Raw genomic sequence first — 14,519 nt, 5'->3', positions numbered from 1 at the left:
ACATCTGTAATGTAACTGAATGTACAATGTATGTTTATTGACCACATTGAAATTAATGGAACCAAATTTTGGTGTTCAGTCATCTGTTGACTAATTTCAACAATGAGTGATTCTCTGCCCTCATTTTTTTCCTGTTCTTGAGGTCATCTAAGCAACTTTGCAACCAATGATGTATAGTACTCCTGAAGTGTCAGCGTTTTTTCAAACAAATGGAATAATGCCTTCATGCCATAATTTTGGGGAAAAGTTGGACCACATGTATTTGATAATGCAATGGGCTTTGTGGGAAAATTGGCTATCGGTGTTGTTCCTAAGGAACAAGCAACTCAATAACGGTGCTGCCTTCACAGCTGTAGAAAAGCTGAGCTGAATTGTGTGAGTATGGAAGGCCAAGATGAATTGCATACAAACACCTTATTTCTCTGACCCTCTGTGCAGCAGTATTATTAGTAAGTAAAGAAGTTGATCCTTCAGGCAGGATGACCTTCATCTACCACATACACCAGCCACTCTGTTTATTACCAAAGGGGAAGATGAATAATGATGTTCACTCCCTGCAGGCCCAGATAATCCCACTGAGGAATCAGTGCTAAAAATAGACAGACCACCGGCTTCAATGAAGCTGAAAGAACTGTCCTGGTGACTTCTGTTGACCATTATTGTCCATTCTAAAATCAATATTAAACAGTGTTAGTGGTGCAACAGAAAGCCAATAACATTTTGCTTGAAATGCTTTGAAGATGTTCAGTAGATTATGAAAGGACTTAGATGTCCACCGGCTGCTGTTGGTTTGCTCTTGTAGAAACAAAGCCAGAATGTGTGAAGTAACTGTGGGTATTTCTTTAAAGAATATTGCACAAGGGATAATGGTTATACAGGTACTAGGCAGTACAGTCAACATAGTAATTACAACAATGCTATTACAGCACCAGCAACTAGAGTTCGAATCCAGTGCTGTCTGTAAGGAGTTTGCGTGTTCCTTTTATGCCTGTGTGGGCTTCCACTGGGTGCTGTGGTTTAACGCCCCCACCCCCCACATTCAAGGCTTAGTAGGTTCATTGGTAACATGGGTGTATTTGGGCAGTGTGGGCTCTATATTAAATTCAATTAAAAATTTTAGAAGTGGGGGGCGTGTTATGTGATGCCATGAGGAAAATCAAGCATCCTACTGACTCCCGAGGGGTTTACGAAAAAAAGTAAATATTAAGAAATATTAAAGTTATAAAAAATATTTTGGAGTAACTTTAAAGTGTCTATCAGAAAGGAAAAAGTTGTCTCTGAAGGAAATTAAAAGTTCTAAAGACCACACCAAAAGAAAAATGGGACTAGAGAAGGGAGAGAGAATTCGAACCTACCTTGTCGTCGAAGCAGGCTGTTGAAGTTCAATCTGGACCCACTGGAGATGGCCCTGGCAAAGGACCGTCATCTGGAGCCATCCCTGTGGCACTCCGCAAAGATGGCACCACTGGAAAAAGTAAAACTACATTGTGCCTGCGTGCTGCAGAAGAAAAAGTGTTTGAAAAAAATCTCTACTGCCTTTAAAGGGCCATTCCAGCATCTATATCTCTGAGCAAGAGGGAGATACTTTCAACGTGGAGGAGGTCTACAACATCTCTGGAAGTCAAGAAGAAGAGACAAGCTCAGAAGAAGATGGATTTAATGGCATGGGAAAGTCTTTTAATAAGAAAATGGACACAATTGATAATTTTTCTGATGCACTGGAAAGTAACTAAAATGTTAACTGCAGAATTAATGCAAGTTAGAATTGATATGACTAAATTGATAAATAATATTTCACAAAGGGTTGATAAATTGGAAGAGAAAATTCAAGATGACCATGAACAAGGGCAATGTATTGCAGAAAGGTCAAATGTTAATGAAGATTCAATTACTGCTTTGGTCTCTATGAATGAAAATTTGCTTGAGAAAGTTGATATTTGGGGGGGCGTGGCAAGATGGCGTAAGGATCAGACATGCCTTCCAGTCCTCTCCTGACTCTATCTTATTGTTTTGTCTAGAAATGCCCATTAAAATTCTTTAAAAGTTTAGATAATTTCAGTGCTGTTAATTTAACTTATGATGGTACAATTGGTGGATAAGAGCAAAAAAAAACGACAACAGATCATCAAAAAACTACATTTTCCAAAAGTTCAAGTTTTGGAGCCTACCTACAGGAAAGACACCGGGACTCAGCGTGAAATGGATCCCTGGAGAGAGGTACAGTGTTCGGATGTAGAGCTCTATGTTACATCGGTAGAGCCCCCTAAAGAGGGTGCCAAACAGCCTTTAGAACAAAGAGTTACTCAAAGGCATTTGTCAACTGTAGAGGTGGCACTGCAAATTGCATCTCTTGAGATACAAGAACCTATACAACTTGATGTACTGGGAGAATTTAATACATTATGGACTGGGGAAAACCCCGGCCAGCGTCCTCCAGTCATTGCTGGAGAGGCTGTGGTTGGGGTTTCCACACGCAGTCATACTACAAGGAAGGCAACCAGAATGAAGGAAGGAATAGAAGATCCTTTGGAGAAGAAGCAGGAATCTGTTGAGCCAAAATCTCTTCCAATTGAAAAGATTTTTGTGAATCTTGAATCTAAATTATCTTATACAATGCAGGGATTATCCAAGATTATGACTGAACTTGGTACTAGGTTTAATACTTTGGTGAAAATACATTCTCAACAGATGGCTAAGTTTGGAGCTTTTAAGTTTGAAGTGAGAGATAAATTTAATTCGTGTGAAGAAGATATAGACGAAATACGGGATCAAGTTTTTGATGTGACCAAAATGGTCGAAGACTTACAAACTCAAAATAAAAATTTGGTGAAAAAGATTGATTATTTGGGAAACCAATCCAGACGGAACAATATAAAGATTATTGGTTTGCCGGAAGGTATGGAGTGACCAGACCCAAGAAAATTTTTTACTGAATGGATTCCGCAGGTGCTGGGTCAAGAACATTTCCAGGAAGGTATAATACTGGAACATGCTCACAGAGCCTTGCATAGAAGACCTATTATAGGTCAAAGTCCAAGACCTGTTTTGGTTCGTTGCTTGAATTATTATGACAGAGAAATAATTTTACGAGTGGCTATTAGAAATGCACAACAGAGAAAATCACCCTTGATGATTCAAAATAATCGAGTTTTCTTCTATGCGGATTTGAGTCAAGAAGTTATGTTCCAATGACAGGAATTTAATCCTGCTAAAGAGTTGTTGTGGAAGAAAGGTTACAAGGCAACCTTTAGATATCCAGCAGTTTTGAAGGTTTTTCAAGATGGTTGCCAACCAAAGTTCTTTGATTCTCCAAAGGAAGCTATAGCATTTGCTCAAAAGCTGCCAATTACTCGATTTCAACAGAGACATAGTCCCCCGCGATCTCTAAGGAGACAAGAGATGGAAGAAAAGAGCCATGCTCCAAGAAGGAATGGTTGTAATGGTGACTCGGTAGTTGGAGCTGATTAAAAGAAGAGTTGTCCTTTTTATTTTCTAATGTTTTTTTTTAAAAAAAGTGATATTAAATAATGATGATGTTAGTTTAAGATGAAGTGAGAGTTGGGGGAGAGAACTGGATAGGCACTATTTCCTGAAAGTCATCTGCTACGTGTGAGTTATCTCACACCCATTTTTTTTTGGGAGTTACCGCATTGCGCGGTTTAGACGGGAGGGGGTATTTTTAACCTCCTACCCGTTTTTTTCCTTTTTTTTGTATTATTAGATTAAAGAGTGAAGGGGTTTTTTTTTGTTTTAAATATAAAAAAAAAGCATAAGAAAGTATTTGATTGTTTAAAAAACTAAAAATTGATGTGGTTTTTTTGTAGTTTATTCAGTAGATAAGGAATATCTGAAATTTAAATGTGAATGGGATGGATAAGTTTTTTTAATATTTTTTTCTTTAACATTAAGGTGAAAGGAGTGGTAATTCTGGTGTACATTATTTTGCTATTTTAGTTATAGAATGAAGGGAATAATAGTGAAAGTTATAAATTGAATTGTACAATTCTTAATGAGGCTTGAATTTTGTTTGTGGTTTATGCTCCATTTGTTGAAGATAAAGATTTCGTTGTAGATGTGTTTTTATTATTTGGATATCTGAATTTTAACGTAATGATTGGGGATATTTAAATGTGGTATTGGAGATTTTATTGGATAACTATTCAAGAGTAAAAGGGAAAAATGGTGGAAGAGTACTAAAATTGAATTGTACAATGCTTAATGAGGTTTAAATTTTGTTTTAAGATGGTGGTTTATGTGACTAATATGATGATAGATGTGAAGTTAGTTGATATTTGGTGAAGGTTTATCTCTATATAGAAAGTTTTTTTTCATCTTTTTTTTCATGCTACAATTTTTTTTAAGAATTGATTATTGTTTAAGAATTTTTGATAGATAATGTTACTAACTTTACTAATTTTTTATATTAAGTTTGAGTTAAATATGTTTCATCTTAACTCCGTTTGTTAAATATATGCATTTAAGTTTGATTTAAATATGTTTTTTAAGTCTGATATCTTACTATTAATTTCTTTTTGTTAGTATTTTAATCGGTTGTGTTTTTGTTTTTTTTGTAAGTGGGTTTTTTTCTCACATATATATTAACTTTATTAATTCTTCACTCTTTATTTTGGGGGGGAAAGGGGGGGTTGGACAAATTTGAGTCAGGTTATTAATGTGTAATAATTATTGGGGAGGGTATAGTTTATTTAAATTACTGATATTGTATTGTAATTTTATTATTTTATTCTTAATTCTTTTTTTAATGTAATCCTATATGTTATTCATGTTATAAAATCTTAAATAAAGTTTAAAAAAAAAGAGAAAGTTGATATTTTGGAAAATTACAGTAGAAGGAATAATCTTAAAATTGTGGGGATATCTGAAGGTAAAGGTCAAGATGTGATCCAACTTTGTTCAAGAATGGATACGGAAATAATAGGAGAAAATAATTTTTGAGATAAGATTCTGATTGAGAGACCCCATAGAGCCTCAGACCAAAATCTGGTCCCAACCAAAGGTCTCATTTTATTCTGATTAGATTTGTAATCTATCAAAATAGAGATCTTAAACGAGCCAAAGAATATGGACCTTTGAATTATGAAGGGGATAAGATTTTTTTTAAAATTCAGATCTGAGTCGAGCTTTTTTGAAGAAGTGCTTAATCCAGTTAAGAAGGATTTAGATGATAAAGATTATAGATTTGTTCTTCGATATCCAGCCACGCTGAAAATATTTTTGCCAGTCAACAGAATGTGTTTTTTACAAACTATGTTCAGGCTGAAGAATATGCTCAGGAGTTCAAACATCTGTACAAGAGGACTTGGTAAAATAAATTGTTGATATATAAAAAGGGGGTGTATTTTTCCTTTTAATCTTTCCTTTTTTTTGCATTGATGAAAAGATTATGTGTGGGGAAGTATTGTTGTTTTAATGGAAAGTTTATTTTTCCCCTGGGGGGTCAGCTGATGTGTTTGTTGATTTCTATCTACTACATGTGTTTTTGTGGTTTGACCACAACCTGCTAAATGGAGGGTGGTAAAGCTAGTATCTCTGGCATTTTTTTATGGGGGGGGCTTTGTTTTTTTAAATTTTGTATAATTTTTTAATAATGTTTTTTCTTTGAATAATTGTTTTTAGATTGCAGATGTTGGTGCCTGGCACCAAATTAACTTGTGGGTGTCCTTCCTGGATAGGAGTGATTGATAGGAATTTTAAAAATCTTAACTGCTTTATTCATTTTTTTGTCTATACATTTTTGAGTTTTAATATTAACAGGCCCATAAAAAGAAAGAATATTTTATCTCATATTAAGAAATTAGGAGTAGATATTGCCTTTTTACAAGAGACTAGTTTAACTGAAAATGAACATTTGAAGTTGAAAAAATATTGCGTAGGTCAGATAGTTTTTTTTTCTACATTTAATTTTAAAGCTAGAGAAGTTGTAATTTTATTTAAGAAAAATTTACCAGTTAAAATTCAAAGTGCAATGACAGATCTGGTGAGAAGATATGTAATGGTAAATTTTCAGTTATTTTCTTAGGAATGGACTTTGTTAAATATTTCTGATACAGGTGATCAGAAATTTATACAAGACACTTTTTTGAATTTAGTAGATGTACATGAAAATGTTTTAATAGATGGCGATTTTAATTTCTGTTTGGAATCTTTGTTGGACAGATCATCTAGAAATATAGTTAAGTCCAATGAAGCTTAAAATATTGTTACCCTTAATTAAAGACTTAAACTCAATTGATAGATGGAGAAGAATGCATCTCAAAGATGGGGATTATTCTTTTTATTCTGAGAGATTTGACACCTTCTAGAATTGACTTTTTATATTCTGCTCATAACCAATCAAGAGTTTTACATGTTGATTATAAAGCAAGAATATTATCTGATCATTCTCCACTGTTATTTGAATTGGAATTTGTTGAAAAACAACACTCAGTTTATAGGTGGAGATTAAATTCTTTATTATTGAAAAGGGTAGATTTTTTTTAATAAGACAACATATACAATTGTTTTGTGATATCAATTTTCATTCAACAGAGAATATGTTTAAAATTTGGTATGCATTGAAAGTTTCTTTAAAAGGACAAATTATAAGTTATTCTTCAAATCTTAAAAAGGAATATATTGAAGGATATAGATAAATTGGAAAAGGAAATAACAATATTGGAAAAGGAAATTCAAAAATCATCCTCTGAGAATAAATATAAAAGTTTAGTTAATAAAGATTGGAATATTAACATATTGAACAAAGAATATGATACTATGGTCTAAGCAGAAATATTATGAACTAGGGGAATGATTACATAAATTTGAAGCTTGGCAATTAAAAGTAGAACAACCTTCCATAACAATTAGTGCAATACAACAGAAAAACAATGAAGTGACATTTAAACCACAAAAATTAAATTATGTATTTAAGGAATTTTATGGAAAGTTATATACATCTGAATAAATGCATGATGAGAAGGCTATAGATGAATATTTGCCACAACTGAAGGTAAAGATTATTTAGATGGTCCTTTTACTGAACAAGGTTTATGATGCACTTAATAGTTTATAAAATAATAAATCTCCAGGAGAAGATGGGTTCCCAGATTATTTAATTCAACCACAATTATCATTACTAATACTTTGTAGTCATTTATTAGAATATGGAACAATCTCAGGGTTTAAAATAAAATGGGATAAAAGTGAGGTAATTGAATTGGTACAAGGAGATTATTCACAATGTTGACAAGAAGTTCAATTTAAATGGACAGATAAGATTAAACATATAGGCATATGTATTGATTATAATTTGAAAAAATATATATAAATTATATGATATCACAATATTTAAGAGATGAAGATGTAAAGAAATTAGTAAATTTGCCTATCACATTCATTGGAAGAGTTAATTGTATTAAAATGAATATTTTCCCAAGAATTTAATATTTATTTCAAACTTTACCCATTTCTATAACCCAAACATTTTTTTCAAGATTTAAATATACAAGTTAGGAATTTTTTTTTGAAATGAAAAATGGTAAGAAAATCATTAGAAAAGTTGATGTGCAAATATGAACAAGGGGTCCACAACTTCCTAATTTTAAAAAATTATTTCAAGGCTGCACAATTAAGAGTTTTAGTCTCCCTGTTTGTATAAATTAAAACATCCTGGGTGGACATTGAATTAAACAAGATAGGAGAAATTATGCCAGAGGAGTTTATTTATAAATGGGAGCCAAAATTAACAATAATAGATACAGATGCCTTGATATTAAAAGATTTTCTTAATATCTGGATTAAAGTTAAATTAGAAATTGATGGAAATCTTCTTTTGTCAAATGTCCATTAATTAATCCTTTATTAATTTTTTCAAAAGATAATTTTAAAAAAATATTTGCGGTATGCACCTAAAGTAGGTTTATTAATTCAAATGAAAGATGGGAACAAGATCTAGGCACAATAATAGATCACCAGATCTGGCAAAATCTATGCAAAGAAGATATGTCTAATACTATTAATGTAAGATGTAGATTATTTCATTATAATTTTTTACATCAATTGCATATCACACATCAGAAATTGAGAAGATGGAGATCGAATTTATCAGATCAATGCTTTAGATGTGGAAAAGAAATTGGAACAGTTTTTCATTGCATATGGTCTTGTTTAAAAGTTTATTCTTTTTGAGTTGCTGTTAGTAAGTTTTTAAAATGAGTAACTGGTGTGACTTTTCCATTAAATCCTGAATTATTATTGTTAGGAAATTTTGAAAGTGTTACTCCTAAATTACTTTTGTCAGATTCTCAATTAAAATTTGCTAAGTTAGCTTTAGTAATAGCAAGGAAATATATTGCAGTAACATGGAGATCTGATGTTTCATTAATATTAGAAAAATGGCATGCAGAGATTCAAAGTTGTATTCCTTTAGAAAAAAAAACTTCTAATTTAAGGGGTAAATATTCTGTATTTCTACAAATTTTAAGCCCATCTGGTATGCTAGAATTATGATATTAAAATGTGGAATATACAGGGATATGATATAACGCACTGGTTAGAACTCACAGAGGGTCTTGTGAGCAGTTTTGGGCTCCTCATTTAAGAAAGGATGTACTAACACTAGAGATGGTACAGGGCAGGTTCACAAGGATGATTCCAGGAGTTAAAGGTTATCATGTGAGGAATGTTTGACAGCTCTTGGCATGTACTCATTAAAATTTAGGAGAATGAGAGGGAGATCTCATTGAAACATTTCAAATGACAAAAGGCATGGACAGAGTAGATGTAGAAAGGTTTCCCATGGTGGCAGAGTCTAGAACTTCAGAGGGCACAGCTTCGGGATGGAAGGGCATCCACTTGGAACAGAGATGCAGAGGTGGAGAATTGTGGAATTTGTTGACATGGGTGGATGTGGAGGACAAGTCATTGGGAGTATTTAAGGGAGAAATTGATATGTTCTTGATTAGCTAGGGCATCAAAAGGTTATGGGGACAAGGCTGGCAGTGGGGCTGGGTGGAAAAATTTATCAGCTCATGATTGAATGGTGGGGCTGAATAGCCTATTTCTACTTCTATGTCTTATGGTTTTAAAAGCAAATTTGCTCGAGGGGAGGTAGAGTTTCTATTCCAACAGTTTCCCATGTAGCATTTCATTGTGTGTCCATACATGTCTGGTGATACTCCTGTGGTATCAGTGGCCAAGAATATCAGTAAATGGAGCAACAACAAAAAAACTAACAACTAGTGAAACTCAGTGGGTCAGGCAGCATCTGTGCAATGACACATGGTTGACGTTTTGTGACGAGACCCTGTCAGAGATTATCAGAGTCTCTGTTGCCTCCCTCAACTTTTCCTCCCCCACGTGGATACATTATTAAGGATGTAATAGCGGAGCATATGACTAGCAGAGAAGGGATCGGACAGAGTCAACATGGATTTAAATCGTGCTTGACAAATCTATTTGAATTCTTTGAGATGATGACAGGTAAAATAGATGGGGAGAGCCAGTGAATGTGGTGTACCTGGACTTCCAAAAGGCCTTCGATAAGGTCCCGCATAAATGACTGGCTTACAAATTCAAGGCTCATGGGATTGGGGGCAAAGTATTGATGTGGATTGAGAATTAGCTGGCAGGTAGAAGACAGAGAGTTGGGATAAATGGCTCATTTTCTGAGTGGCAGGCGGTGACCAGTGGGGTGCCACAGGGATCTGTACTGGGACCCCAGCTGTTCACAATTTACATTAATGATCTGGATGAGGGGATTGGATGTAATATCTCCAAATTTGCAGATGACACTAAGCTAGGAGGGGTTGTGTGCACGGAAGAGGGGGTCAGGAAGCTCCAGTGTGATTTGGATAAATTGAGGGACTGGTCAGATACATGGCAAATGCACTACAATGTGGATAAATGTGAGGTTATCCACTTTGGTAATACAAACCGGAGGGCAGATTACTATTTGAATGGCAATAGATTAAGAGATGGGGAAGTGCAGAGAGACCTAGGGGTACTTGTACACCAGTCTCTGAAGGCGAGCATGCAGATACAGCAGGCGGTTAAAAAGGCAAATGGTATGTTGGCCTTCATATCAAGAGGGTTTGAGTATAGGAACAAGGATACCTTACTGCAGCTGTTCAGGGCCTTGGTGAGACCCCACCTGGAGTATTGTGTGCAGTTTTGGTCACCTTATCTAAGGAAGGATGTTCTTGCGATGGAGGGAGTGCAGAGGCGATTCACCAGGCTGATACCTGGAATGGCAGGAATGACTTATGAGGAAAGATTGCGCAAATTGGGATTGTACTCGCTGGGGTTTAGAAGATTGAGAGGGGATCTCATAGAGACCTATAAAATTCTGGCAGGACTGGACAGAATGGATGCAGATGGGATGTTTCCAATGAGGGGAAAATCCAGAACCCGGGGCCATGGTTTGAGGATAATGGGCAAACCATTTAGGACCGAGATGAGGAGGAATTTCTTTACCCAGAGGGTGGTGAATCTGTGGAATTCATTGCCACAGAGGGCAGTAGAGGCAGGTTCATTAAATCTATTTAAGAGGGAATTAGATCTATTTCTTCAGTATAAGGGTATTAAAGGTTACGGAGAGAAGGCGGGGACGGGGTACTGGACTTTAAGATCAGCCATGATCTCGTTGAATGGCGGAGCAGGCTTGAAGGGTCGAATGACCTTCTCCTGCTCCTATCTTCTATGTTTATCTACCTATCCTGGACACATCTGTTGCTCACCAGCTCCCCCCACTACTCTATTGTATCCATTTTTGCCGACTATCTCCACTTTACGCACTCAATCCTGAAGTAGGTCTTGCCCTAAACATTGGCCTCCGCAGATGCTGCTCTCCTGCTGAGTTCCTCCAGCTGTTTGTTTATTGCCCCTGATTCCAGCATTTGCAGTGACTTGTACCTTAATGTCAATAAATGTTTTACTAAAATCCTCTTTTGCACCATCAATATTGTTGACTATCCTATACTGCTGTGTGCAGAGTTCATAACTGGAGTAAATTCAACCAGTCAGCAACTATTTTATATTACTTTTGCTGAACACCTTGCAAGAAATTACTTTAGTCTGAATTCACTAACATGCACCCAATTTAATAGATTTTTAATGAATGAGCTGAAAGTTAATTTTACTTCATTTATTTTGATGAGACGACAGAGAACAGGTACTTTGTGAACTTGCCACCAGAGACTTGTCCAGCAAAACATCAAGCCCATTCTGCTCTCTTTGGTAGATTTCAGGGTCATGCACACATTCAAAACACTTGCCTGGGGATCTTTGCAGACAGTCTTTTGCCGAGAAATCCCAGTTTTGACATTTTTGTTACTCATGAGTACATAACATTTGTACTCATAGACCACAACTCCTTTATGCCAACTTGTCATGAACTGGGATTCACGAGGGGTGTCCTGTATTGATGACTGGTCCCGCCTCCTGACCCCTACCCCCATATATAACCCTGGTTTCCCACCTAAACCCTGAATCTGTTCATGAACCCAACCTGTGTTGTAAGCTAATAAAAGCATCAGTTCTCCCTCCAGTCGAATGTGACCTTTTATCGACGCTACAATTTTATTAGCTTACAAACAAGGATGGAGGCATTACTCAAGGTGGTATGTGAGTGGGAAGGGAAGGTTGAGAATCACTGCTCTTGACCCATTTGATACTGAAATATTTTTGCTTGAGAAAAATTGTCATTGGCCCATTTTCTTTGGAGTTATGAAACTGTGCACATATTGAGTCAATTAGGTATAATTAAAACAGTGGTTTTCAAACTTTTTCTTTCCATCTACATACCATTTTATGCAACCCCTTACTAATCACATGGCATAGGGAATACTTAAAGTGGTATGTGAGTGGAAAGATAAAGGTTGAGAACCACTGATTAAAAAAGAAAAATTGCAAATATGTTTGAGTACAAGTAGCATTAGTATCCAAAAGTCCAGAAAATCTAATGCTGGTCATAACATCTTTGGAAGGAGGCCAATGTCTCAGAGAGATGCAGAAGAAATTGATTGGAATGGTTCCATGAGCATGGCTAGCACTTGATGGTTGGTGAGGACTGGGTGGGCTAAAGTCCTGTTCCTGTGCAGGGAGATGCTGTGTCATTGGGTTTCCACTTCATGTAGATTGGAGAAGCTGAGCATTTTCTCAATGGGTCTAAAATGGTTTCAAGCAGTGACTCTTAAAAATATTTTCAACCACGGATCTTCTCAAGTATTCCTTTATTTACAGTGGACCTCTTACTCCTTCCCTAACCACTGATGGGATTTGTATTTGGTAGGAAAATGTTTTGAGAATTTTTTTTCTTTTTTTGTCATCAAATTTACAACCTTGGTTTCTATATTGTTTCTTTATTACATAATTATTATTTGTCTTTGCCATGGATCAGCTATAACAAAATTGATTTGCCAATTTGTCCAAGGACCACAGGCTATGAAATAGTGATTTCCTGAACATTTTATAGGAGATGTGCTGTATTATGATAGGTTTAAATAAAGAAAGAAGAGGAGGACTTTTGCCACTAGTTAACACTCAAGGTCAAGAGAAAATAATGAAGGTCAAAAGTTACAATGCGAGAAAGGGGTTCCTTATAAAAAAGAATGGTGAAGATCTGGACCACTGTCAGGCACCAACAGTCTCAATCTGGGTCTTCAATAGGAAATGAGAATTAAATTTAAAAAAAATGGTGGAACTCAGAAATAAAAATGCCTGCAAATACTCAGCACCAATGGAAAGAGAAATAGAGTTCACATTTCTGCATCATCTTCATAAGGTAACTGAAGGAAAGTCATTTTTGGTCCATGGAATGCAACTGAATCGATCATTTAACAGAGAGAAACTGTTGGCACAAGCGATGTTTTGCCATTTTCTGTGCCAAAGCCATTCTGATTCATGACTGGCTATTGGCAGTGCTTCCTGACATCACATGGATGTTCATTTGCACTTATTGCAGTCAGAATTAAAGAACATGTACTTAAATTCATATTACCTTTGTATCTTACAGCTTCCCCTTCCATCAAGCTGCTGATTCCTGAGCAGATAGTCGTAAACCCTGGAGATTCAGTATCAATGATGTGTGTAACAACAGGGGGGGATCCCCCTCCTACTCTCACCTGGATCAAAGCCATTGGATCTCTTCCTGAAAGAAGTGTGCTGAATGGAGGGACTTTAACGCTGCACTCTATCAATGCTGAGGAGGCCGGAGCATACAGCTGCCTTGCAAACAACAATGTGGGCAACCCTGCTAAAAAGTCCAGTGTCATCACTGTAAGAGGTACGTCATCTTGTCTGTTTAAGCCACTGCAGCTGATGTGGTGTGAGTAGCAAGATCCCATTCTTTGGCTCTTTGCACTGGCTCTTAGCTCTCAAACGGAATGGGCTGTGACCGGTTTCAATGCCCATATTCCAGGGAGGGTGGTGTTGCTTAAAGATGGTTTTCCTGGTTGCCATGCAATGACAAGGGCGCTGTTTGGGTAAAAAGCTTTGTGAGAATGGCTATGTGGTAAGGTACTCCAGCAGAGTCGCTGAGAGTGAGAGTGTAAAGTGCCAGTGAACCTGAGGGAAGAACATAAAATCATCCATTGGTGTTTGCTTGTACCTGTTGCCTCCAACATGCCTTCATGAAGAAAATTCTGAATTTACAATATCCAGTGGGCTTTGAATTTTGATGGCGATCTTGTGCATGCCCTTTTCTGCATGGAAATTTCAGATGAGATAAAAATGTTTGTAATTGAGCAAGTCTCAAGGGGGACTAGATGTGAGCTGTTGTACAAACACCAAAGTGAATGCACTGATGTGATTCCTGTTCCCATCCCGATCAATCAGAAAGGAATCCATCATATATGTCTCATTTCTCCAGATGTCCTGTGTTCAGAGTTTAATAGCACCCTCGCACACATAAGTATTGGCTGATTTTTTTTTTTTGGTGCAATGACCTTGAATGCAAATGTGCAGTAATACAGTTACTTTGAAATCTACAAACCATAAGACAAGTCGATAGAACATGAAACCTGTGCTCCAGGTAATTGACAGTTTCTGAATGTAGTGGCTTGTAAGCAGAGTGGCAATGCAGCATTTCAAGTGCTAATGGCCACAATGGTGGTACTGATAAGCCCAGCAATTGACATTAAGGCACCTTTGTAAAAAAAAAAGATAAATTAATAGCTTTCAGTTCAAGAAATAATATAGTGAGTTCAAACAACTGCCAAGTGCTTCTTGCCAGCTGCAAAACAGATGTAGAACAGTGCACAATGAGGGATCCAGGGCACTTCCAGCATGTTCTGTTTTTAATCCAGGACACTGGATTGTGAGACAGAATGAACTCAATGTGTGCTCTTTGTTATAGGTTTTTATTTTTGGCACAAGGTGAAGATGAATCCTGCAATAAACACTGGTGATCTAAAATCTGCAATAGGTACCCTCCTCTGCCTCATTATTACCATTAGATTATATATTTACTGTGGGCTTTGCGGTATTGCATTCATTTGATTTAATGGAGGGTCTTTCCTTGT

General features: G+C 36.3%; 1 protein-coding gene across 3 annotated transcripts in view; it reads left to right on the top strand.

Moving 5' to 3' along the window:
- The window catches only part of mdga2a (MAM domain containing glycosylphosphatidylinositol anchor 2a), a 615,537-nt gene that overhangs the window by 94,657 nt on the left and 506,361 nt on the right, over nt 1-14,519 (top strand). For all 3 annotated transcript variants that reach the window (XM_069916370.1, XM_069916371.1, XM_069916372.1), the window contains exon 8: nt 13,013-13,282. In XM_069916370.1, coding sequence (XP_069772471.1) covers nt 13,013-13,282 — 270 coding nt within the window. The remainder of the gene's footprint in view (nt 1-13,012; nt 13,283-14,519) is intronic.

The sequence above is a fragment of the Narcine bancroftii genome, chromosome 2 (genome assembly GCF_036971445.1).
Source record: "Narcine bancroftii isolate sNarBan1 chromosome 2, sNarBan1.hap1, whole genome shotgun sequence".
Lineage (NCBI taxonomy): Eukaryota > Metazoa > Chordata > Chondrichthyes > Torpediniformes > Narcinidae > Narcine > Narcine bancroftii.
Note: the sequence above shows the minus strand (reverse complement) of the source record. Positions and strands in the feature narration are given on the sequence as shown.